This window comes from Anser cygnoides, chromosome 14 (genome assembly GCF_040182565.1).
Source record: "Anser cygnoides isolate HZ-2024a breed goose chromosome 14, Taihu_goose_T2T_genome, whole genome shotgun sequence".
NCBI classification, from domain to species: Eukaryota; Metazoa; Chordata; class Aves; order Anseriformes; family Anatidae; genus Anser; species Anser cygnoides.
Genome location: NC_089886.1, coordinates 2,606,733 through 2,633,129, shown reverse-complemented (window position 1 = coordinate 2,633,129; position 26,397 = coordinate 2,606,733). Strand labels below are relative to the sequence as shown.

General features: G+C 44.5%; 1 protein-coding gene across 6 annotated transcripts in view; it reads left to right on the top strand.

The window, feature by feature from the left end:
- FSTL4 (follistatin like 4) overlaps positions 1-26,397 on the top strand; it is a 213,656-nt gene that overhangs the window by 13,020 nt on the left and 174,239 nt on the right. For 4 of the 6 annotated variants that reach the window (XM_067005500.1, XM_048057187.2, XM_013175835.3 and 1 more), the window contains exon 3: positions 2,571-2,604. In XM_067005500.1, coding sequence (XP_066861601.1) covers positions 2,571-2,604 — 34 coding nt within the window. Of the gene's footprint in view, positions 1-446; positions 942-2,570; positions 2,605-3,532; positions 3,706-26,397 lie in introns of those variants that run through there. The other 2 variants (XM_013175837.3, XM_048057190.2) reach the window with 2 other exon arrangements.

Genomic DNA, 26,397 nt, shown 5'->3' with positions numbered 1-26,397 from the left:
GGTTTTGAGTAATTTGTATTCATTAGAGCTTACAGTTATAAAGAGAAACGGAGTAAAAGAAGGGGAACTTTGAAGACCAACCTTTGTTTTTTTCCTCAGTGTGTATGCAGTTCTTTCATGGAAATACCAAAAGGGTATTTAATACAAGTGAGCTGACACTTGATTTTTTTTTTTTAGTGTGTGATTGTCTTTTTTTTTCTTTTGATCAATGTAATAGTTGTAATTAGTTTTAGTGTTTCTAAGCCTTTGAACTGCAGAGTATTCAAGAAGCTTGTTAAAGTGAGGGGCTCCAAGGGAACTTTAAAAGTACTCTTCCCTTTTGCATATATTACACGTACACGGGCTTAATGATATCAAGCTGTATCTGGATTTTTTTATTCTGTGCCCCACCTCTTAAACTAATATTTTGAAAAGCTTTGAGAGGTCCCTGGAGTGTAACTGTCTACACAGCTCAGAGCTTTGCTGCCTAAAGAGGATAAATGCTTTGAAGTCTGTACTAATCCTGACTGCCATTTCCTATATTTCTTGAGATCACTGAGGTAGAATCCTATGGGGAATAATAACTTCCTGTTTTTATAAATACCAACTTTTTTTTGTTTATCCCCCTTGGTTGGCTTGGAGGATGGCAAGGAACCTCTTTCTGCCTTCCCGATCCTACTTCTTTTTTTTTTATAAGAAAACAACTTGTTTTCAAGACAGGAGAGAGCAGCTGCCTCTTCTGTGTATGCACAAATGGTGACAAAATATAAAATTGTCAGCAGGACGGAGCAGAGCAGGCCCAGGAGATGTGTGGTGGGATTTGGCCCAGGGCTGGTGCAGGCCTCGGCTGGGCTGCACCCGCCTGTGGTGGCCAGGCCGTGGGCTGGGACCGCGCTGGGGTCCTGGAGTGACAAGACAAGGAGCATTTCTGCAGCTAGTAAATGAATAGCTACAGTCATGTGGTGTGTGTTCTGTGAGAAATATTGCATCCTGTAGTGAAACGGCTTGTTTTGGTTGAAGTGATGAAGTTTTGGGGAAGTGAGGTCAGCAGTTGTTAGCCGAGCAGGTGCCACTGTTACTTCCATGAGCTGTTTTTCCTTGGTTTATTTCCATCTTCTGCCACTTTGAAAAGCTCTATTTTTATCACATGCTCCAGTAGCAGATTTCTGGTTTCTGTTACCCCATGGCAAGGCACTAATGCAGAAAGGGGTGTGGGTAGACTTCATGAGATGCACAGCACTTTGTTTTACTTCCCTTTGTCTAAGTGTGGTCTGCAGGGAGTTAGTTTAAGTGAAAACAGAGCACAAATAAAACCATAATAAGCATCAGGTGGGATAAAGCTCAGATGTCTAGGAAGGCCATTTTTTTCCTATCAAAAGCAGGGAAAATTATTTTTATTTCATTCTCAGGTAAATAAACATCCGAGAACAGTGAGCACTAAGGGAATGAAATGAAGTTAAACAAGGCATATCCACGGGAGTAAAAATCTGCATAACAAGTGTTTGGCAGGGAGCTGGAGAGCTTGCTCCTGTTTCCTGTGTCCCTGCTGTGGGGGAGACCATTGGGGAAAAAGTAGCTTTTAAAATCTGGGAGCAGATTACCGAATAAGAGCCAAGCTGTTTCTGAGGTACGTCAAAAGCAGCAAGGATGGTCCTGGGGCCCAGCGTGGAGCTGGGTGGGAAGCAGCTGCTGGCACTGTCTCTGCCATCTCATGGGCATCCCCGGTTCCTTTGGCAGCAGAGACTGTGCTGGTGTCTGCCAGGACGTCTTTGGGGTCTTCCAGCTCCAGGTTTGTGCTCAGTGGGGTTAATCCTGCATGAGTGGGCAGTGTCCAGGTCAGTGTGACTCAGGGCCAGTGGTATGCGGGGATGGTCCTCTAGAGTCCTCTGAGATTCCTCTATCTTCAATACTGGTTGCAAGAAATAACTGGAATGGTAGAAATTATAAGCATTAGTAATTAATCCATAAATAACTTTCCCACTTGGAATTAAATATTTATTCCTTTGGAGTCTCACCCTTAGTGTAAGTAGATAGCGTTGTCTGGGAATGCAATACCCTTTGAGACTCTGAGCAGTGTGTTTTTTAAAGTTTTGTGATTGGAGGTGGTAGTGATGCTTTGGGAGAAACAGAGCAGATAATGTGGTTGTGCAAATATTGAAATGAACCCTCAGAGCATGAGTAGTCTGATTATTCTGAAATTATTCGGGTATTTGCGACAGTCTCTGCTAAAAAGACCCGTAACTGCTCCTTCTCCCTCAATCCCAAATCCTTGCTATATTAATAATAAAACCCCTTATAGCTGTTTCCATTTAACAATAGAAAAAAATCCATTTAAAGTAAGATATTACGCTCTACCATGTAACCTGTTGTGGAGTGATGAATCACTTCAGGTGATATATTAATCCATTAAATATTTATGGACAAACTGAAATGTATACTTGTAATTACTCGGTTATTGTGCAGAGCTTCATAGATGCATCTCTGTGACAATGACTAATGCTTTTAGGGGTTTCTGTTCATGCTGCCTTTGAACAATTCTTGTATTTTTTTTTCAAAAAAAAAAACCACAAAAATTCTCTTTTTCGTTATAGGAATCCAGAAGGTTTGAAGTCACAAGAAGAAAAGGTAGGAGAAATTTTTCTTTCGATGTGCTTGTTGGTGTTGAGTATTCTTACAGTGACTTCTTAAAACAAACATGAGTTTACAGACTTGAAAAAGCATACTGCTGCTAGGTTTCAAAGACTGCCTCCTAACACTCACCTGACAGATCTTCGTGTAGCAACTTGTAGATTTATTTCAATGAAAAGTTGCTTTTTCAAAGCAGAATGGCATTACAGTGTTGGGCATGCAAGTCAAAGTTTGGGTTCTGGTGGGATCTAAACTCTAACCCTAGAGCATTTTGGGGAGATAAAGGCTGAAGTCTTTCCATGCATCAGTGTGCTGCAAATCCACTGCAAGGTATAGCAGCGTTGAACACAAGTTGTGCAGGTGCTCTGAGCACAGGTCCTGCCCCTGCAAACTTTTGCATTAGTAACTAATTGCTGTTATGAGAGCAGCTTACTGATGGTTCCTGGCAGCTGGGTGAGTATCAGCCATCAAAGAGCTCATTCTGGTTATCATTAATTTTGATTTTGTTTAGCAGATGTTTTCCAGATCATGCAGTTGTTTGCCTCATCTGTCTCAGTATAATGTAAAGAGGTTTTAATTAACCGTTGTTTTATTGTGTAAACAGAAAGGTCAGGTCCACTCGTCCTCTGGGCAAATAATCCCTTGGTTTTTCTGTTTTTTGGCTGTGAACACAGGTCTCCAGGCAGGAGCTCCTCAGCCCAGTGAGGGTGAGACAGCAGGAGGACTTGAACAATTCAAATATATAGCTGTTGCAAATGCAAAATCTGGTTAGCTTAGATTTCCAGCATGCACATGTTTGTCCCAACTTCCATTTCTTCTAATGAAGAAATCCCATTTTATCAGAATTCCATCAGTCTTAGACTGAGGAGGGATCATGGGTTGTTAAAGTGGCTCTGAGATGCAGAGAAGCATTTCTTCTTCACAGGTGTCAAGACATTGTTCTAGCTGTGCAGTGTGTGGTGCAATTCATTACTGACATAGAGATTGAGTCCAGTCTTGTGCTGGTGCAAACGGGTTTAATGAAGAAAGCTTTGTTACAGTACTCCAAGTTTAACTTCAGATGTGATTTGGATCTCCATAGCTTACTTCCGAATGAAGGTAACCAGAATTTCTAAGAATTCAAATAGCAATTTTTGAAAGTAAGACTGAGTTTATGGGTTATGAAGGTGTTTTGAAAATGTTACTTCAGAGCTGTGACTGGATTTTGAGCTCTGTGGCTGAATTTCTGACACTGAATTTCCAGGCCCAATTAGGTTGATTTCTCATTTTCTTCACAGAATGGGTAAGACTTGACTTCCATTTGGAGAATTTACTGTAACATTTTTCAAACGGAAAACACTTGGGTGAAACCAACCTCCTTTTTGCAAAAATACATTTAATATAATGAATTTCGGTCAGGAGGCTTAGATCCAGGGATGAAGTGGAGAGAAGGTGACAGTAGCCAAGAAGTCAAGACTTAGCTTATAGATAAACTGGGTCGATGGCCTGCAATGCAGTCTGAAAAATCAGGTGTTTGAAGGACTGGAGACTACTTGGAATTCAAGAAGAAAATGCTAACAAAACATGGTAAATACATGTTGGTCACTAAAAACCTGTCGATTCGCTAAGCTGTCTGGGCACGTTCAGCAAAGACTAAGGATTTCCCTCTATGGAGCTTGTCCTCAGTAGTTCCTATGAAATAATTCAACAAAAGCCTCCTTCACAAACCTGATGAGTATTAAAATGTTTGCAGAGCAGATATCACGGCGAGAACAAAATATCAGGTGAGTAAAAATGTTTATGCACACAAAAGGATTTAAATTGTTACATGGCATGATCTGATTTTTTTCTATAGAGTGGTAACTTTTTTATGGATAATGTTTTTTTCCTGAAGAAACCAGAGAAGACTGGAAGAGGTTGAAGGGTGGAGAGTTTCTTTTTGAAGAGGAGGAAGAATATTGTTCCCTGTCCCTGGTGGAAGATTTGACTTTGGAAAAAGTTGAAAAAATGAAACTTAAAAATATCTAACAAACTAACACAAGAGAACATGTAGCAAGCATGCTTTGTTCTCTTTTATCCTGTCGTCATGGGTGAGCAAGAGTAATTAAAATTTTTTGCTGAAGTGAGGGGCAATCCTGGCTTACACTCTCCAGAATTTTTCTTTTTTCTCTTTTGGACAAAAGGTTTGATTTCGTTAGATTGAAGTTTGTTTCTTTCAAAGGAAATAAAGCCTAGATTGTTGAGTGGTCCATGTGTAAACACTGACTCACTGTACTTATTTCCTTCAACAAATAGTCCATTTAATTGACACTGATGGTCAGTTGTGCCTGGGCTTACAGGGTTGTGTTTATATTAGATGAAAGAAAGATGTGAAAACACTTAGCTGTGGATGAGCCTAGCTAAACTGGGATGCATTTGGTTTCCAGCGTCAGGACTGCAAATGCTGGAGAAATTTTGAAGCTGCTCCAAAGCCCATTACAGTCGATGAATGGTTTCCTTTGACTTCCGTGGGCGCTAGATGAACAGTAATTACATGATCTTTTAATTGCTGTGGTACAGAGGGGAGATGCCTCCCTGACTGCAGCTGGCAGCCATCTTCCACTGTGATGTATGAAGACTGATTTCTTTCTGAATTTAAGTGGCAATGGCTGCAGAGCTGTTTTGTTCCTGGGCTGCCTAGCTGGTGTTTGAGTATTATCCTTTTAGACTAAAGATGCTCTGTGAACTGAAAACAAAACAAAAAAACTCATTCTGGTAGTTGATTAGAAGCTGCAACAATACTTTCCTATATTCGGTTTAATCCCATTAAGTCAAAATTTTGCTTTCAAACATAACCCACTGCAGTTTACATCCGCATTATACTCATGTAATGGAAAACAGAACATGTTATGAGGCACCAGATTTTGTGATGCTGGGTTTAAAAAGAAAAACAAGAAAACAGCATGTGGTAAATAAGCACAGGATTTGAACACCATTTTTTATTACTCTTCTAAACTCAAATCAGGGGGCAAGTTAGAGGAGGCAGACCTTTTTTTCCAACTAACCATTTTTTTCTTATTCTATTTCTATCTAAGTACTTTTCCATTATTTACTCCATATGTTTATACAACCACACCCCGTGCAGCTCTTGCAGTGAGGATGCAGTATTGGCTTGTGTAATGCTCGTTTTCTAGATTGTTTTTGTCTCCCTTAATATCTGCTGGCACCCCGGTGAGTGTATGTTGAGCAGATGAGCTCCCTGTATTGGAGGTGAGTGGGATTTGACCTGCCTGGGTGTGTCTGGGTGTTCAGCTCTCTGGTTTCAGGTGTTAGCATTGTTGCTGGTTCCTATATGCAACCTGCATTTAGCACACAGGAAGGGGGAAATGAAATAAAAATATTAACCTGTGTTTTTACATCAGCTGTCCAGGATAGGACAGTGCAGAGGTGCAAGAGAACAGGTTGGACTCAGCAAAACAGGGACAGGGAGTCAGGAAATGCAGCAATTTGTGCTGACTGGGTGGACACAACATGTATTTAGTGGAAAGGGAAGGGAACAGCATGCAGCAGAAAACAGGGAGGCTAAAAGGCTTACAGCAATTCAGAAGTGCTAGACCAAGCTCCAAAGGGAAAGCCTGTGAGCATTTGGCTTGACAGTGGCAGGACTTCATTTCAAAGAGGGGTGAGTTTTTACTATGTAATGAGTATAGATGAACGTATGATGCTCATCTGTTCCTGTAAATTAAGGACCGCAGAATTTATATATGTAAAAGCAGTGTACGTTCATATCAAATTCTACACATCTAGCAGAAGGGGTCTCTGGTGGCTGTCCCGACTCTTTCAAGTACATAAGGACTAATTCTGCAACTTCTGGAGCTGACAAATGCGCCTGCTGCTGTTGGAAGTGCAGGAATAAAAGATGCTCAGTACTAAGAATAAAATGTAAGCAGAGTATAACTGTATGGCTAAGTGTATGGATAGTCACATTAAGTATAGAGGCAGATATTCAGCAGACACAAATGAGCAAAGCCACACAATTTAATGGACCACCAGTGCTTTTTATTAGCTGAGGATCTAGCCGAAACACTTAACTTTTAATTTGTTTTTGTTGCTCACAATCATCCATTCAACAAATTAGTGTCAAAAGTTGCTTTTTAAACCATTCAGCCAAGAAATGTTCAAGCAGATTTCTTCCACTCTGTTTGTCCATATAATCTTAAATGAGTTGCAACTCCGAATTTATTCAGACAGATGACATCAAACTACCATAAAAATACAAACTCTGTTTAGCATTAAAGCGATAAAGCCTTTTCTTTGAAGCGTTCACAAGCTCTGTATTGTGGAAGTCCTATTTGTATTTTTATGTATTTATTAATGACACATGATCCTCATCATTGTAGTGAGTTTACTAATCACGGTGACGAGCAAGAGAACGAGCGCACCCAAGTTGCTGTGGTTTTTATGAAAGCTCTGGAGCCGCATCAATTAGCAGTGGTGGAAGATCCAGCCAACAGCTTAAGAAATATTTCATTGCTTGCCACTCGACGTTGGTTCTTATGCCCTAGATGAAAAACCAACTCATGGTTATAAAGCAGTAATGCCCTTTAGAAATTCTATTGACTTTGTCCTTTTCTTCTGCACATTTCAAATTTCCTCCCCTCCATGGAAGATGAAAGGCTCTCAGAATTTGGCAGGAAGGGCAAGTTTCTCTCCTCAGACCCTTCAGGAACACAATGAAGTGATCAGCTGTAATTACTTTTGTAGTAAATCACCTATTAATTTTCTATGCCATTGTTCTTTTCCTATTGCTAGAGTCCAATAAACTTGTTTTTGTACCTTAACATCCCCCCACCCCCCCTGCAAATCAGTAACTGACTGTACTGCACTGCTCTTTAGAAACAGCTGTGCTCTTATGGTTGTGGCTGTTGGGTTATCCAAATGACATCCAGATTACAAGACGCTACACAAATCTGCAGGTTTGTATGTGTATGCTATATGCGTATAAAATTGGCATGTTCAGAAACATGCCAGCTTTATCTTTGGGACATGCTTCAGATGTTCAGAGGAAAGGCTATGTTAAAAATACCTATTTTGTAGGATCACAAGTAGGAATAATTTCCTCGTTTATTGTACTGATTTTTAAAATTACTCTTTGCTTTAAGCAAAGATTCATGTCTTCATCCATCTGTTCTTTTAATTTTCATAGAAATTTTTATATGCCCTGAAAAATCGAGAGAATGTTTCCAATGAATGGAAATCTGACTGGATAGAGAAATTTAGGTCAACATATTAATGTTAAGCTCCTGTTTTTCTAAGCTTGAACTGCAGTCCCTCAGCATTTTTGTACATTTTGTAACATTGAATCCCACCTGATCCTCCTTCACATACGTGATACCCACTTTTGCAGTGTTGGCAGGGGGATAGGTAGAAATGAGGGTAAAAATCTTTCCAAGGAACTGCTCAAAATATTTTTCAGCTTGGATTTTATTGTAGAGGCAGGCTAATCCAAATCAGGGGTGGAGGGTGGGCAAAGTTGTTCACTCCCACCTATCTATCAGCAATGGTGCTTAATTATAATTTGATATATTTTGTTGTTCTAGGTGACAAAAGTTAACAGAGGGAGTAAAACCATGCAGATAGGGAAGAACCCACGGTAATCAACTCATTTGTTGATGTTAGGCGCAGTAAATTAAACAGTAATAGAGATGCTCCTAGGCAGTCTCACCGTGCGGTTAGTACTGTGCACACACAGGGGGCTCTGGACAAGGATGCGTGGCCGCTAGCACAACGAGTGGGGAATTGCAGCTCAGCCAGGGAGCTTGAGTTTTCTCAGCTAAACAGTGCTGATCCTGCTGCTCATGTTTTGCTTCCAAAGTGCTGTTTTTTCATTCACGTGGATTACTTCTGAAAATGTGATTGCAGCTATGGTTTAGCCTAACTTTGCCAGTAGATGTAGGAAACCCACTGCACGCCCAGCTGTCTTACTGCTGGAAGCAGAAGAGCTTTGCAGGCTTAAAGCTGTTGTAAATTAATACATCAGTTTCTATTTTTAAGTACTTTGGGGCAAAAGGAATAAATTCTGTTCATAGCAGAGTGGGCACGAATGTTGGGTAAGTAAATACAGTATTTGGCTTTGCTAGAGCTGCAGATTGATGGACCCAGAGGAGATGCAGCAAAAACTTGAACAGCAGGAAACCAGGCAGCTGTTACCAGCAGCAAGACAGGAGAAGGAGCTTGTGGGCAAGCTTAGGTAGTGGCCAGGCTTCAGCTCCTTGGATGGGGAGAAGCAGAAAATGGAGGTAAGCCAGAAAACTAATTTGTGAGGATTTAGAGGGAGATGCAAAAATCATACATATATGTATTCCATACTACTATTCTTCATAAATAATCCCCATGTAGAGTTTTGAGGCTGGATGTGCCTGAAGGCATCTATTTTTTCCATCTGAATGTAGAACGAACAGTGCTGGTTTGGCAGCAGGATGAGCCTGTTGTGCTAGTGGCTACTGTGCTGCCAGGCCTGGTAGCCACACCTTGCTGCCCATTGCAGCCCTGCTCGGCCCTGTCACACCATTGACGACATCCTAGTTCCTGATGTGGCCGTGTGGGGAACACCTGGGGTATCAGTCAAGTTTGATCTCTGGGCACGCAGAGGAAATTTCCTAGAAAAAGGAGGAGGAAAAGATGCAGATCAACCGAGCTTCTCGGAACAGTTAACATCAAGGCAGGATTTACTTGAACAAACTTCTAGCTTCAGGCTACATAAGAATTTTAAGTCAAAAGCATGCAAAAAAGATACCTCCGTGCTCAGGAAGCAGCAGGAAACACAACATGAATTGATGAGCAGGAGGCGTTTGCTTTCCAGGTTGGATGCTATTTGGAAACCTCACAAGAAAAATGAGCATATTTCCTGGAGCTAAAAGGAGGATGGTCTTTTTTTTTTTTTTTTTTTCCCATGGAAAATGCCAAGTGCCACTCCTTTTGGGGCACTTCTGCAGAGTCTGCCCAATGCCCCCAGCACGGCGTGCAGGGGCACCCTCTGTGCTCCCTAGAAGAAGAGCTGTCTGGATGGGTTATGGGGCTGTGCTGGTGGTGTTGCTTTCTCCTTCCTGCCTGAGTTGGATTGGCCTCCTGGTCACCTTGAACCCTCAATTTGGATGAAGACTTAATAGATTAGTTTTATTTCATGGGTCTGTCTCTCCCTCTTTTTTTCTCACCTGATAATCTCTGTGCTCCACAGCCTCTAAATTGCCTGCCTTTCCCCAAGAGATAACTAACTAAACATTTTTCACTCCCCTAGCATCCCTTGACTCCAACTCTGCTTGCCTCTCTGTTTCTTCCAGTTACACTAATCACTCCTTTAGAAGATACCACTGTGAATTACACACCTTGTCTTGGCTGCATCTTCCCCCCTCTGGAAGCACTTTTCTTCTCAGCCTGACCCACAGAGCATGGCAGGCTTGCACTGGTCTTTTAAGACAACTTGACCTTAAGAGAGGGATAGATTTTCAGACAAACAATGTGTTGACTTAAACATCTCTAGCAGCAGCCAGGTTGAAATTCAAAGTGAGATTTTCCATGTATGTTGGCTGTTGTTCTGGGTGGTTGTTGCTGTTCATGTGAGAAATAGAGAAATGTTTCGCATAATTATGCTGAAAATGTGGAATCATACGGGTTGTGAATGACCTTCAAGATCAAGTGTAACCATCAAAATGACCTCCTGAGTTCTGTCGTTAAACCATGCCCTGTAGGGCTGTGTCCACGTGTCTCAGATACCCTGTGCTTAGCCTTGTTCAGTGTCACGCGTTTGAACTCGGACCATTGATTTTTGCCTATCCGGGTCCCTCTGCAGCACCTTCCTGCCCTCACACGGCTCAGCAGTCCTGCCTAGCTTGGTGTCATCCACAAACTTTGTGCGGGTGCACTTGATCCCCTCACCCAGCTCACCGACAGAAATGTGAAACAAAACCGGCCCAGTCCTGAGCCTCGAGGAGTGCTGCTGGAGGCCGGCTGGCCCCAGGCCCGGTCATTGGGATTATTTGGGCCCTGCCAGCCAGTTCTTCACCCCGTGACCTGGGCACCTGGCTAAGGCGCAAGCAGACAGTTTCTCCAGGAGAATAGTGTAGAAATAACACCAAATTCCTTACTAAAATCCAGGTCACCGACATCCACAGCGTCTCCCTCACGTACTAAGTAGGCCATATTGTCATAGCAGCTGATCACATTAGTCAGGCGGGGCCTGCCCTTCATGGACCGATGCTGGCTGCATCTGATCGCCCACTTGTCCTCTGTGTGCTGACACTCAAAATGGTCTGCTCCACAACCTCCTCGGGTACTGAGGTCAGAACGACAGGCCCGTAATTCCCTGGATCCTCCTTCTTGCCCTTGTTGTGGATGGGAGTCGTGTTGGCTGACCCCCAGACAGCTGAGACCCCCCCCCCAGCTGCCCAGAACTGCTGGTAAATTATTGAAAGTCAAATACTGTTAGTACACAGGGTATTGCAGGGTATGGAGGTCTCTCCCATAATGAGAGGGCGTACGCTGCTTGCACACAACATTGAAAGGTGCAGATCTGTTGGAAACCTTGATATTCCAGAGCAGCAGTAAAAAAAAACCTCTATTGTGAGGGTTAAATAAAAACTGACAGCAGATGTTTCTGATAAAGGCAGTAGAGTGTAGTATGTAAATACTCTTCGACAAGTCAGTTTCTCCAGCATGTCTCAGAAATTATCAAAATAAGCAACTACGGACTTCCAGCCAGAAAGCCCAAAGTCCAGCATCGCTTATGAGCTTAATCAGGTTTTTGAGTCACGATTTTAAATGTGCTGCTGGGCTGTTTAATGTGTAAGGACATGGTATGTTTTCAATTACAGACTTACTAGGTTTCAATATGCCATTTCTTCCCGAACTGAGCTTTTACCATAAGGCAGAACAATTAAGTTAATACTTTTAGAGCTTTAACATACTGCCCAAGTATGAGATAAACCAAGACAGAAATTGCCCTCTTCATGCTCTCTTAGTTCAGGCACTTGTAGCCAGGTGCCTGTGGCCTTCACCTGTGACGGATGTTGAGCATCAGCCTGGGTGATGGGAGCTGAAGCAGTGGGGTTTTCAGCAGGGAAGGTGCTAGTACTGCCCTCGTATTTTCTCCTGGGGCTGCCTAACTTTGTCAGGGCAGTGGCAGAGGAAAGCACTGGTGGGTTTTGCAGTACATACCTGTGGATCCGTCGTCTTCTTCCACCACATCAAATCGTCACCAAAGCCCACGTGGGTGGGAGTGTGGAGAGTGACTTGTGCCGGGGTGGTTGGTGCCATAACCTAGACCCTGGGTGCTGCTGTAGCAAACGCAGTGCTTAAATAAGTGGTTTTTGAGAGGGCTCTGCTGCAAGTGGTAAACGTTGCTTTCAGACATTACATTTCTAAGCGAGATTTCAGCTCAGTGATTAGTGTCAGTATGTTTTTAATAGGAAGTTATGAGTCTGTAAAATGGTCCAGTTGTTCTCGGTGTTTGGGAAAGAAAAATCTAGTGTGTGTAAGGTAATGCAATTACTTTTCTGAAGGGGTTTTATTATGCACCTAACAGCACATTTACTGTACTTGGTAGACCAAAATAGAACCAGAATAGAATGAATAAGCCATTTTGATCCGTTGGGTAAATAAAACAGTTAAAGCATTTGTAAATATGTATTTAGTCAGCAGAGCTGATTGGCGATTCTGAAACTGCTCCAGTCTGAGATAAGTAATCCAAGTTTAATAGCCTTCCATAAATATTTCCTTGTTTGTCACAAGGCAGTAGTTATTTATCCATGCCATGCTGCTTGTTTATTGTTTGATGAGATCTTCAGGAGAATATTAGAGCAGTTCATTGTTTTGCATATAGCTGTAAGGCAGCATAACCATTGCTAGTTGCTTTCCTTGTGGGATGGGGTAGAAGGGAGAGGCATCAAGTGCGTTTAGAAAGTAGCATGGGTGTGGTCCTTGTATCCTGTCCTCTTCTCTTCCCCCTTTCCAAGTGGTATGTCTTATTGTCACTCCCAATCTTTCAGTTTTGTGAGGTTAAAATGTGCCTTCCTTCTGCTGAACTTCCACCTTCTGTGTGCTAAAGTGGCCCCAAAGATGTGCCATTCGGTAGGGCTGAATCCCAGCCCAGCTGCACTTTCTAATCAAATATAAAACTATCGGGCACTTACTATGGAGTTCGTCAAGTTCCATATTTTACCAGAATGAAATTAATATGTGTGAAAAGTGATTCTGGACCTATAAGGCCTATGAATTTCAAAGCCTCTTCCTTCAAAAGGGTAAGTTGGAGCCTGGCTTTTAAGTTTGTTCAGCACATTGGCCCAGCTCTGCTGGGTTGTCAGTAAGCGTCCGTTCCTGTGGTTTGTTGTGTGAAATAGTTGGCGGAAAGGCCATAGATTATATCCACCTTTATATAATAGCATAAAGTTATGCTCTTGCTTGGAAAATAAAAAGTACAAGGGAAAAAAGTGTCATGCTTTCCATCTGCAGTATTGGAAGTCTTTAAAAATGTCACTTCTTACAAGATTTCAATTTAGCTTCCCATTGCAACTACAAAGCAGGTGACAATAGTATGCAATGACCCTTCATCTACTTGTTTTGCTTCTGCCATTGAAATTCTTTGATGTGAACTGCCTATAACATTTTTTCTTTGCTTTTCATATTCGAATGTTTTAAACAACAATTTTTTTCTCAGAATTACTTGTTAGATTTTTTTACTATTCTGTTTTCTTTTTTTTTCCTTTAGTATTCTTTCTTCTTTCCCCCTATTTATTTTCCTAAAATTGTTAGTTTTTCTTAAATTATATAGAAGTCCTAATTAGTTTTAGCTCTTCCTTATTGCCCATTAAGTACGTAAGTTCATCAAGCACATTTAGCAGAATCAACATTGTGGCAAACTTTACTCCCTGGGAATAGAGTCAGCGAGGCCAGAAATTGGAAGCAGCCCTGTGCAGCCTCTCAGCTGTTATCAGCACGTCTGACTCTGTTGGCACCCGCGTCAATGAGGGATGAGCCATTGCCAGAGACGTTTGTACGGAGAAACAACAGTCTGTGAACACGGAGGCTTGCTGCAGGGAGAAGAGAGGTGCTGCTGGGCGTGAGGTGGGTGTCTCTGCACCCTGGGCTGGGGAGGATGCTGATGGGACGTATCCAGCATGCAGGAGTCAGGATTTGGGCAGTGTCCCTACAGCGAGGGAAGTGTTCAGCAATAAAATAACTGTATGGCACATAGAAAACCCTCATGAATGGAATGTGTTATCCTAATGCTGGAGGATATATAAGCAATAATGCTTCAAACAGCGAACCTCAGCAGCAGCAGCTGATAATTGGGCTAAATTCTGGATGAGCCCACGGGCGGGTCTGTCCAGTGGGAGAGCTCACTGTCTCTCTGCTCCACCGAACGCTGCTCTAGGTGGCTGTAGAAGTGTGCTGGGTTCCTGAGGCTGGGAGCTTCAGTAGCGCACAGCGTCCAGGATCACGGAAAAGGCTGGGAGAAGGCTTATGCCATTGTTATAAAAACAACGCTGTTTCTGCCGCTGTGGCAGGGTAAGCTGGCCGTCCTGGGCTGCAAAAAGTTGAATGGGTGTAGAGCTGTGGCGGCTTACTGTGGTCTGTTAGTCTGAAACCAGCCAGGAGCAGCTCCTTGCTGTGAGTCCCAGCATGGGGCATAAGTCAAGGCACATACAGGTACGGTAAATTATCCCCGAAGCCCTGAGTGCTCTCAGTACTAAGCAGCATCTTAATCAGAGGAAAATCTCACATGAAGATAGCAGTAAAGGGGCAGAGACAGCAGAAAGTCCTCTCTTTTCCTTTTGGAAATAAAATAAATGCCTCCCACAAAGCTCGGGGGTTTGCATTTGGATGACATCTCGAAATGTATTCAAACAGGTCAGCTGGAGTAGAGGCATTGCTAAGGGATCATTTCATTAAGTCCAGGAGTTGGTAATTGCCACTGGGACATCCTAATGCATCTCTGGAAAGCGTGGAAATGCTGCGGAAGTAAAGCAGGCTTTGAGTGAACTTCAGAAAGATTTCTGTTTGAATGTGCGACAATGCCAAAAATGACTCTTTGCCACCTTTTAATGTTCGCACAACATAAATAGCATCATCAGAACAAATCCTTGCTGATCTGTGTATCAGGATTGTGATTCGGCCTTCAAAGGAAGTGTGTTTGTTCCTCAGGGCCTGTTTATCACAGCTGCGGTGCGTCTGGTTAGATGAGCCCATCGTCTTCCAGGCCTCTTTACCTGAGCACCTCCAGTCTTTTAAAACAGAAGTAATAATCGCAGCCCCCTGTCTCTTCTCTCACCACACTCCCTTTCCAGCAGGTAGGAGCTATGTGATTATTTCACAGGATGATTTTGCTCGCCGGAGGCTGAGAGTCTGGTCTCGTGAGACCAGCTCGGCTTGCTGCCCCTGCTCAGTGTGTGTGCTTGAGCAGCGACTTTGCCATGGTTTCGGTTCTGTTTATTTGGAAAACCCAAAGCATTGTTTTCAGCTGCAGGTATGGCAATTAGCAGAATGAATGACATAGCAAACAGCACTTTATTGTATTCATTTAACAACAGGAACCCGTTGAAAAGCAATAAAAGTACCCGACTAATTTTCCTTTGTACGGACAACCTAATCCTGTCTCAGCACTCAGGCAGTGCCCTCCCCTTTTCAGAGTTCCCATTTCACTTGCGTGGCTTTGCAGCAATAAATTTTAGACCTTCCTTAAACCAAGCCTATCGTTCATTCTTCCAGCGTGTTCCCGTGGGACAGCAGGACTTCTGTCAAAGCAGCAGCGTTGTTGCTTTCGGGAAGCAGACTCAGAACAGGAGAGAGCGGAGGGGAGCGGGGCCGTGCTCGTGTGTCCCCATCGCTGCTGCCGACGGCAGCGGCTCTCTGGGGAGAGGCAGCTTGAGAGGGACAGCCGCTAACGTCCAGCCATTCTGTCAGCGGGAACAAGGCATGCTGCACTTAATCTAGACATTAAATCTTTTTTCTTCCCACAAGCAAGCGCTCCTTTGCTGGCATTTCCTCTGCAGCTTTGGAAGGAGAGCTTTTCTCTGCAGACCCCTGAGTCGGGCAGGGCTCCCGGGGTGAAGCGATGGGTCCCTCCGGCCACGGGTCCCGCTGGCCGTGGGGCCCTCTGGCCGTCCTGAAGCCAGGTGAGCCCATGGTGGCCAGCTGCCTCCGGGGTGAGACACAGAGACCATGCTCCTGGTGGCTCCGAGGGCGCCAGGTATCTGTGGATTTGAAGGCAGCTGTCAGAACTGCTCTGTTGTGTTTGCAGCTATGGGGGAAAGAAAAAGAGAGGGGAAAAAAATTATCTCAGCCTTGCAAAATCTCATCAGCAATGTGTAATTTGTAAAGCCACCTCCTAGCTGTAGCTAAATTCCTTATAAGCAAGACTAAGATGAAATGAGTAGAACTAATAGCTTTTAAAGCTGGGGCCCGTGCTGACAAATGTAACAAAGTCCAACTTTTTAATTAATTTCCAATGAGAAAGGATGAGTTTGGATTCTGTTTCTTTATGTACAAAGATGAAGCTTAACATTGTTTATACTTGTAGCAAAGCAAATTCCTCATCAGTTGTTGCTACAAATGCTGCTGTAAAGATAAATTAGTTATTTTCCATAAATATTACCTATGCTAATATTTTTTTAATTACTTATCACCTATGCTACTATTTCTTTTTAGTTACTGGAAAGGTTTCTGGTGCCACCAATGACACCATCATTTTCCCTTAAGGCATCCTATGTGGCAGAAGGATCTGAGGTTTCCACGAACGTACCGAGGAGCGACTGGGAAAGCTCTCTAAAAGCAAAAGGTTGAGTTTCTTTTAATAGGATTCGGTTGGTCCTTGGGGAGGACACACAAATTTTCCTTTTAAAATTAAGATAGAAATCTGTGTTCTCTCTGCCCGTTATTTATCGGATACTAGGATATGAAAGCCAAGGCTTGCAGGGAGAAGTAATAACTTTTGTTAGGCCAACTGAGATAGGAGGAAACCGGGGAAATGGCTGAGCACGGGAGCAGTTTGTCAGGTCTAGAACGTTAACGGCAATCGTCAGATAGCGGATTCCAGCTCTTTATTCTTGAACAGAACTTGCTGATTTAAAGTTGCTGTAAACACAGTCTGCTTTCTTTCCTCGCTATCAAAATCTAATTATGTGTGTTTGCCAGCTATTATGATAAAAATGACTTTCAAGTCTCCCTTCCTTATCTCCCTTGTCTGTTATTTTTAATCTTTCCTTTTCGGGTGAAAAAAAAAAAAAAAGACAACAGTTTTGATGAGGAGTGTTTAACTGTAGGACTTCCGAAAATACTCAGATCTGGCAGCCAAGGCTTCGGGGGAGCACTGTAATGGTGGGACGTCACCGGAACTGAGACCGCAGCAGATTTCTACTTGGTGCTTCATTTACCTTACGCTGTAGAATTTTGGTGTGATATTTTGGATTTTCTTTTTTGCTGGTGGTGGGGGACCGGTGGCTGTTCTCTAGGGTTGAGTGGCAAGAACCTGCTGTCTTCTAGGGCTCGGGGCTGGGGTCCCACCTGCGGGTGAGGAGCACAAAGTGCTTCTGCTCAAAGTGGGGCTGCCCTGTGCATGGATGCTGGCGGGGGGCTGCAGCTGGGTGACCGGGGTGCAGCACGGGGTCTGCGTCGGCAGGCTGGGGTAATATTCCACCTGGAGCTGGCTCTTATCTGAGAGGCTGTTAAAATGAAAATTCAGGGAGCAGATCTTCAGACGGCGATGCATTTGGCCGCGGGTGATGCCACGTTTGTGGATGCAGCTCCGTGCCCGCAGGCGCAGGGCGCGCGGCCAGGCTGGGCAGCGCTGCCAGCTGGCACCGGGGTGGTAGCCACAATTCTCTGCCCACACCTCCTCCTGGGACCTCACTCAGGATTTAATCAGAATTAATTCTGGTAGAAGAAGTTAAAAAGTAATAATCACTTCTTCAGTCATGTTCTTGGGTATTTTTTTCCCTTAAGATTTTCTTCTGCATCCACTGATAGGAAAAAGTATGTAAAAACATGACTCACTGCAATGCAAACATCACCAAAGCTGAGACAATTTTCAAGATAAAATCTACTGAAAGGTAATTATCATAATATTTAACTTCATAACGCTAGCACAACTGTCAGTCCCGTGTAAGCCCGTCGTGCCTGGCCCTGCAGAGCAGTGGGGAATCCTTCAGGTCCCGGTTAGGGTTCAGCCTGAGCGCGCCGCAGCTCGTCGCTGCCTGCTGGGGCACTCAGTCAGCCGTCCCGATCCAGCCCGAATGGCTCTGATGAGCTCCAAGTAATTAAAACAGCATGCGTATATTAGAGAAGAAAAAAGGCAAGACACTTAAGTAGCAGATTACCCTCCAAAACTGCAGTGTAGCTTTTTGTGTTTTCCCTGTAATTGGCACTTCTGTGATTTTTTTTTCCCCCCGGTGTTTGTATTTTGTTTTTAAGATTAAGAGCCCAGAAAACTGGTTGGTGCTCTGAAGGATGTGAGCCGTGCCCCTGTCCCTGGCACGCTATGTCTGTCGGCATCATGGTGGCTCTTTCTAAGGCTTTTGCAGAAGCAAACCAAAGTGCCGTGGATTTGACTCTGTCGGTGCCTGAGAGACTTCATCTGCTCTGGTGCTTCCAGGAGCAGAAGCAAAGCAGAGATTTATGAGGGTGGCTAAAAATACTCCTATTGATTCCCGGAGCTATATTAGCCTGAGTGATTTGGTACGCTTTACTTTCTCTGTGTGCAAACCTCATTTGGTTGCTATTTTGTGCCTTTGTCATGATTTCAGGGAGGCAAGTTTAAAGGAAAAGTAATATCCATTGATCTAATACAAGTTGTAAGTGGAAATCCAGGCACCGCTTTGGAGATGCTGGTGCCTCCATTGCACATAACTCTGACTCTTTGTCCGATATTAGCAGGATGTGGATTTACTGGATTTGTGTTATTTATTTAATCAGTAAGTTACATCAGCAGGTCGGGCTGTAACCAATAACTAAACCCTATCCTTGGTCTTCAGGGCGGAGACCCTGAGATGCATCTTGACTGTTCAGAGCCTTATACCTCTAGCTGAATCTCTGGGATTCAAAAATAATTCATCTCCTATTTACACAATTTTGAAAATAACAGGAATGAACAGGAATTTCTTTATGTTGACTGTGTATATGTTCTTGGATGAATTTCAGAGTTTCGTGTTGAGTTTATTTTGAATACGGCCTTTTTATCCTAAAAGCCACTGTATTATCTTTATCACAGCAAGTAACCTTTCTCATGTGCGAAGTGGGGATAACACTCAGTAAACTTAGAAACATTGCGTGGGGTGGGGAAAGTATTCTGGTACCTTTAAAATAAAGCTGTTAGAGAAACTGTGTGCATGTGTGCCAGCAATATACTCTGCGCTGGCAGGCGGCAGCTTTCTGACTAAGTTCAGGAGATGACACTGAGTCAGCGACAGATCACAGCGAGCTGCTAAAAATATTCACAGGTTGGGGACCTGGGCTCAGGGCACTGGGCAAGGGCAGCTGTCTGCCGTGCTCCTCTGTCCCTCACCCAGCAGAGCTCCTCTGCCTCATGTGGTTCCTCCTTTCACAGATTGAAGCACGCCCGATAGTGTCCGATATTCAATGTTAATCATATGGAGACATTAGGTTTTTGGGAACCTAATGAAAATTAAAAACGAAGCTGTTTATTTCTGGCCTTGTGCCATCTGTCCTGGTACACGTCAGTGATGCTGGAGGAGGTTGGGTCTGACCCAGGCTGCTGGTCAGGCCGCCCTCGGCTGTGCTTTGCTTCCTGCAGATCCCAGCCCTTCAAAAGTGCTGGTCCTGCCGGGCTGACGCTGCAATATTGCATCACGTGCAGAGAAAGTGACTCTGCCAGTCTTTTTAGAAAGAGCTTTCAGGCTTTCTTATCTGGGAAAAAAAAAATTGTTGGCTAAGGGCAAGCTGAACTGGAGCCCTTTTGAAAGAGGAGAAGCAGCAGAATGAGAAGGCTGCCAGAGAGCCTGCTTGGTGCTGGGAAGGAAAAGCTGACAGGAGGCACAGGAGGGTCAGGAAGATGTAAGTCCTGTCCTGTGGCAATTAGCGTGAGAGAGAGGGTTGCTTCAAAAAAATAAAAAGAAGAAAAGACCCAAATGCTTTGGAAGAAAAAGCCCTGGGTCTAATCTGCCGTACTGATCTAAATCTTGCTTGAATTAGTCATTCATGGAGGTGAGGCTGTGGCTGTAGGACGCCGGAACCTAAGAGCTGGGTTTGCTTTCTGGAAAAGTGATTTACTGGTGCTTATTGGTGCTTGCCACTCTTCCTCCTCCGTGTGCTTTTGGAGCAGGTGGTTTTCCTGTTGAAGAACTCTGAATATTGTTAGAGTAAAGCTTGACATCCTCAGGTGTGCTCATCAGAGCGAATGTAAAGGGAAGGCCAGGGCATTTTAGCATCAGCATGTCGCAGCGGGTGCTGGTGTCCATTTAACGCTGAAAGACAGCAGCGTGCTCCTGTCCTCGGGGTGCTGCCACTCTCACATCAGCACGGGGAACCTGTCCTGACCCAAAGTCCCCTGGGGAGTGTGGCCCCCTTTCCATCACCCGCAGCATCGCCATGGGCCAGACCCGCTGGCGGAGCCACCTGTGCTCCCCAGCCCGTAGTGCTGGCTGCCGCGGCACCGGTGAGAGCTGTGTGCCTGGCTGGGTTTGCAAATTTGGCCTTTAGCTGCTTGGTCTCCCGTTCTGCTGACGGCTGGAGAGATCATGCAGAACATACAGCGGGACGTGGTGCTGTGCCATGAATAATTATGAAGTGCCTGGCTTGTGTTACTGCTTGAGCCAAGTTCGAGAGGCAGCCTTCATGGGGATGGTGCTACGGAGCCTCTGCTGGATCAAGGGCAATTTTAAAGGAAAAAGTGATGAAATTCAGCATCTCAGCCAGTGTCTCTGGGACCAGCACCTATATCCTGTTGTTATGTATCACCTTGCACCCTCCCAGCGGCATCCGCCACGTGTAATGCGTAGCACCAAACGTGCTGGAGGTGGATTGTCTTCAGAGGAGAACTCCGCTGTCAGCATCAGTCCGACTTTTCTGTTTAGCTGGGCGGAATTATTTCTGATGGATGTTTCTGTGCTGTGGACCAGCCTCAGAAGACTTTGCTCTGTGCCTGGCCGTGATGCACCGCTCTGCGAAATGGCTTCTTTCAGCTCTCTCTGGGGAAGGCTGTGCTGTACGCTGAGCGGGAGATGAGATTGCAAGGTCTGCACTTATCTTCCCTAAAAACCAGTAAAAAACATTTCAACAGCCCAAAGTAACCGTTACCCTGATACTCTGTAGCAACTTTTTTTTAAAGCTAGGGAGATTCATGAATACCATAGCGCTGAGGCAATACTCTGCAGCTGATATCTGCAAAATCTCTTCAGTTTTGTATTTCATTTCAAATGATCTTTCTCATCACTAAAGGTTTTGGTTTAGGCTGAGAGAAGAGATGTGTGTAGCTGTAATACCAAGTCAGGAAGGAAGAATGCGTGTGTGTAAGCTACTGGCTGCCCACCTGTAGGAGCTGGGAGAAGACTCAAGCCTTTACAGATTTGTCCACGGTCACGGTGAACACTGGAAAGGGCATGGAGAGGCACGGGCACGAGTAGATCACGAGTACAGCTCCTTATCTAGAGCTTGCGAAGATTTTGCCTCAAATAACTCATCCTGCTCTGTCCTTCCTATCTCTCCCTCAGCTTTGCAAAATGTATTTCACGTACACAGTGTCTCTCTGCTTGAGCCAGTTATCTGGCTCTCAACAGCTACTTATTCTTTCAAAGTGCTCTATTACTGCTAGGATTTGATTTTTATATACACACAATCATTTTGCTATTGTGCTGGTTGTGTGTGGCTGCAGAGGCAAGAGCACCTTACCTCTCCGCCTGCCCGTACGCCCCTTCTCTCATGGCAGTATTGATATTTCTATACCTGGTGGTAAAATTAATTAAATCGTTCTCTATTTATGAACTACTTTATTGCTTTAATTATTTATTGCTTCTGCAGCTAATTTGATTCAGGCAATATTTAGTTCTGTTTCAGTAACTTTTCATTTTGAAAACAAACTGCTGGTTTGAATTCATTGGCATTAACAGCCCGTTATTGATTAGTTTGGCCTCAAACTGTGTGATGAGGAACGAGTGGCTGTATGCCATGTGGAGCCTTGAGACCACAGTGTTAGCAGCAAGTTAATCCGTAGTTTTCTGGGAATGGTTGGGATACTTTGGGAAGTGTATGAAGACTCACTGATGCTTAAGGATGGTCAAAGCCCCTCAACAATTTCTGTGGCTCGAGCTTGTCTTTATAGGGAGGAATAAAGTAAAGGATGCAGTAGTAAAAAATCGCAGTACCTCTTCCCACTTTTGTACATCAGTCACAGCAATGAGACGTTTGCTGCAGAGGTATTTTCATGACTGATGGTAACATCTGTGGTGGTGAATCCAGCCCTGCTAGGCTGTGTCTCCTAAGCTCTGCTCTCCATTTAGAAGAGCTTAATTCCAAACCCATTAAAACCATAGGAAGGTTTCCTCTTTCACTCATACTCATTTCATGCCGTATCTCCATTAATGACTTGTGAGCCTTTCTCTGTATCGTTATATTCTGCTGACTCTTTATGATTTAAAAGCCTCAGGAACTCCGTCCTCATATCCAGGAGGTTAAATACCTTCTCTTCTAGCGTCTCTGGTTACCTGCGAGAAAGGCTCAAGGGCTGCACTTGAAAGCAGAAAATGAAGGTCTTGTTTGTAAGTTAGTTCAAGGGCAGTTCGAAGAGTGTTTCTTGAGGGACTGGAGCTTTTCTCTTCATAACAAAGTGGTATGGCTTGCATTTAGCACTTCTGCCGTAAACGTAACTCTGCTTTTGGTGAGCTGTGCCCAAAGGACGAGGAAATGGGCCTGTACCTAGGGGGCTGCACAGGCCACCAGGGACACGGGCCCTGGCGGTGTCTGACCAAGCAGTGGGCGCTGGGAGAGCACTGGTGGGCGCTGGGAGAGCACTGGTGGGCGCTGGGAGAGCACTGGTGGGCGCTGGGAGAGCACTGGTGGGTGCTGGGAGAGCGCTGGTGCTGACGGCGCTTGGGGCAGGTGCGCAGCGTGTGGCTCGTGGGCAGCGTGTGGGCCGCAGGGCCCTGTTGTAGAGCCCCCGCTGCCAGGTCTTCACGCCTCTCAGGTCGCCATGGGATAACAAAAATGCTTTTATTTAGCCGATGACACCCCGTGGACAGGGCCCTTTGATCTTTTCCCTGGTTACTGCGCGTTGATCGAGTATTGATACAACCACCTTGAAGACGTTTAGGCCGGCGATCGCAGCTGCCGGTGGAAGTGAAGACAGTCCCTGGAGCCAGAAGGGCTGGGGGCACTCCGTTGGGTGGTCACCACAGCCCCAGCACGTGGGTATGAAGTACCCTAGGTCCCCGTGCGGCTCCCTCCTCCTGGAGGTGCACGGCCATCCCATCTTTTTCTGCCCTTGAGCTCTTGTGAGGAAAAGCGAAGGGCTGAGGGAGCTTCTTCTGTAACCATCCCCGTTCTCTGGATGAGCATCCTCCGTTTACTCCGTCCTGCGGCGTGGTGCTCTCAGCACACGCAGCCGTCTGAAACAGCTGCCGTGGCTCCAGCCGGAGGTAGCCGCAGCAAGCCTGGAGTGCCTGCGTAAGCGCACGTTGGATCTCCAGGGACGAAGGGGCTTTATTAAAAATATAAGATCATTATCACTAATCTTGAAAGTGGACCGGTGCATTTAACGTATATAATTATAAACTTCCAAACAAGATGATTTCATCTGGCGGAGCATCTGGGAATTGTTTTTTCATTATCACATTTCAAAGAGTGAAAAATCTTCCCATTCTCTCAGAGGATTTTATGGGATTACTTACTGCTGTTTGCTGTTGTGTATTCCTGCGAATGTTTGTATAATTATGCTCGTCTCTAATTTATTCTGCATCCTTTCGGGGGGAGGTTGCATCGTGTTCCCAGGTGCTGTGCCGGGATGGTCCCTTTCAAATGGCAAGGAAAATAGGAACAGGCTTTTCCCATGGTCAGTTGGAAAAATGCTCTGCCAGCGTGTGCAGGAGCATACTGATGCAGCAGCCTACTTGCTAGCACAATCAATTCGTGAATAACCAGACTGAGAAATCACCCGATAAAATGATTTGCATGAATATTTCCAGCATGAGATGCAGTAGTAAACATACACTGCCCTATTTTCATCTAAAAATTGTCCAAATTCCCTTTGAAGCCCCTGACAGTAGGCCACGCTGTCCAGCAGCAGCTCTGACCGCTCGGTCATGGGGGTGAGGTGTAAAAAGAGGTCTCCGGTCCCGCTGACTGAAGTATTTTGCTTCATGAAGGATATGCTTTCTCAGTAAGGATTTTAAGATAAATGGAACAGTCAAAAGTTGCTATCAGAGCGTGTTTTTACCTGATAAGAACAGCTGATCCCAGTCTGGGTTTTCAAAGTAAAGAGCTATTGGCATGATGTGTTTGGTGACAACAGCTGATCTAAACTTTTCTCTTAGAATAAAACCCACTAAAGGCAAAACCAAGACATCTACATTTTAAACTACTAAGTAAGTACTTAATTTCATCTCTCTGTCTTCCTAATCCTAACTTTTATTGAGAAGGTTCCCTGTTCTGGCAGTGCTGGGGGAAATGTTGGTTGCTGTGGCCTGGGGACATTGTCACAGACGTTTAAAGTCCAGTCCTTGAAAAAGAACCGGGGCAAATGGACATAAGAAAAAGGCAGAAGGGTGTTAGTGTGGTGCTTATAAGCATGTTGCTTAAGAAACATGGGTATATTTGCCATGCTACAGCCCAATGTATGGCAGCACTGGGCTTTTGAGGCAGGGTTTTTGCTCTGTGTTCACAGACTTTTGGCGCTGTAGCAACTAGAAGTCCCGGTGAGTGAAGCCAGGCGCTTTGCAGAAGGTGGAGTGGCAGGGAAGGGGAAGGAAAAGCTTGGGAAGGAAAGCAATGCATGGAAAAAGAGGCTTGTTTCAGGTGCAGGTAGGATTTAGCCTAGGGGCTTGGAGATGGCACTGCTGGGGTGTCCCTGTTTAATCAGGATGCTCTGGGGCTCCTGGTAAGAGATCTCTAATGGAGAAGACAGGTAGAGTGGTGGAGATTTATTGCTTTGAGCTCTGTTCTCCCAGCATTTTGATCTTTACAAAACTCAAAGGACATTAAGAGTCCAGAATTAATCCATCCTTTTCATGTCTTAATACACCTTAATGCAGTTCTTGTGTGATAGCAGCGGATAACTTCAGACAAACCGAAAGTTTCTTTTCTTTCTGAGTTAAGTGCAGTGATGAGTTGCTGGAACATCTTTGGCATCCTCATCCTGTTGTTGCTCTAGTAATCAGTGGAATTTTCTCCATTCAGCATTTGTGATAGAGAATTCAGTTGTAAGGCACCTCTTTCTCATGAATAAAGACCATCACTAGGTGTTTCTAATGATGGTCTAGATCTTGGTCAGATTAGAGTTAGTTAAGTTATAAAGATACCATCGGATTTCCCATTTGAATGATAGCTCTTTCCAGAGATGCCGCTTTGTTCCTCCTCCTGTTCCATGGTTTCTCTTTACACCCACGAGCTCTGTCTGGGACTAGCAGGGATGTCGGATGCCTTACCCTCTATTTACCCACCCGGTTATCGCTCCATAATTCCAGGAATTTAATGGAAACGAGAAGGGGAAGAGTTAAATGGTATGAAAATGGAAAGGGAGGAAAGGGTTTGAAAAATGGAATGGGGAGGCTGGGAGAGGTGCGGATCCTGGACTTGGCTGGGCTGGAGACGGGGTATGGAGCTGATGCGGCCATAGCTGGGTGGCGGCTTTCTGGGAGCGGGACCAGGCAAGTGTGAAAGTGGTGGAAGTGGCTCGTGCGGAAAAATGCTCAGGTTCCTGTTGAGGAAGGATCGTGGTGCATTTATCATTTTGTGCAAAAGTGATCCAATTCTGGCCTGCCAAGTGTGTTTAAATGAGATCTGTTCATAAGGCTCTTAAATCACATTCTTTTATAGGATGTTTAAAGGCTATTACACGTTTTTTCGTGTGATATTGCTTTCCTGTTTCCAGAGTCTGAGACAGGAGATACTGGTGGAGGAGTGGGCAGAACAGACTTGCTTGGAAGTAAGGATACTCCAGAGAGTCTTAAAAAGATACAAGCCAAATGGGAAACTTCTCCTTGTTCTTGCTGGGGAGGGAAGAAGCACTGTGGCTGCCTGCCAAGGGCAGAAATGTATCTTGCCTGGCAATCAGAGAAGCTCAAGGTTTATGGAAACCTGCGTCCCTCTCTGTACAGCATCAGGAGCCAAAGGATTTTTTAACAGGATTGGAAAATGTTTTCACCGGTGCAAGCATCATGGAAAGCAGCTGTAAGTCTGTCTTCTAGGAGTTCCCTCTTACCCTTTGAAAGGATGATGCGAAGGGGAATTTTTATTTAGATTTATTGTCGTTTTTTGGGGGTAGAAAAGTTACAGCACTGCAAACCGGAGTATTGGCAGAGAAGGAGAAACTCGCACAGAATTTGAGCACCATGAGCAGATGACATCTCATAGGTGTTTGCACACTTTGGAAAGATACTGTAAGACTTGCTGAATTTACAGCAAGGTCTCAACCAACCTATGATCTTGGTATCTAAAGTTTTAATGATCCTCCCACGAGCAAGATATTGGCAAAATAGAGCCTTTTTTGTAGACTTGTAAAACTTAATTATTTTGCTAGGGTAAACTTAATTAATAGAATTCATTGACACCTGCAGCTGAACCAGCTAACACATTCTCTCTCCTCAGATGTTTAACCACCAATAATTAATGCTATTT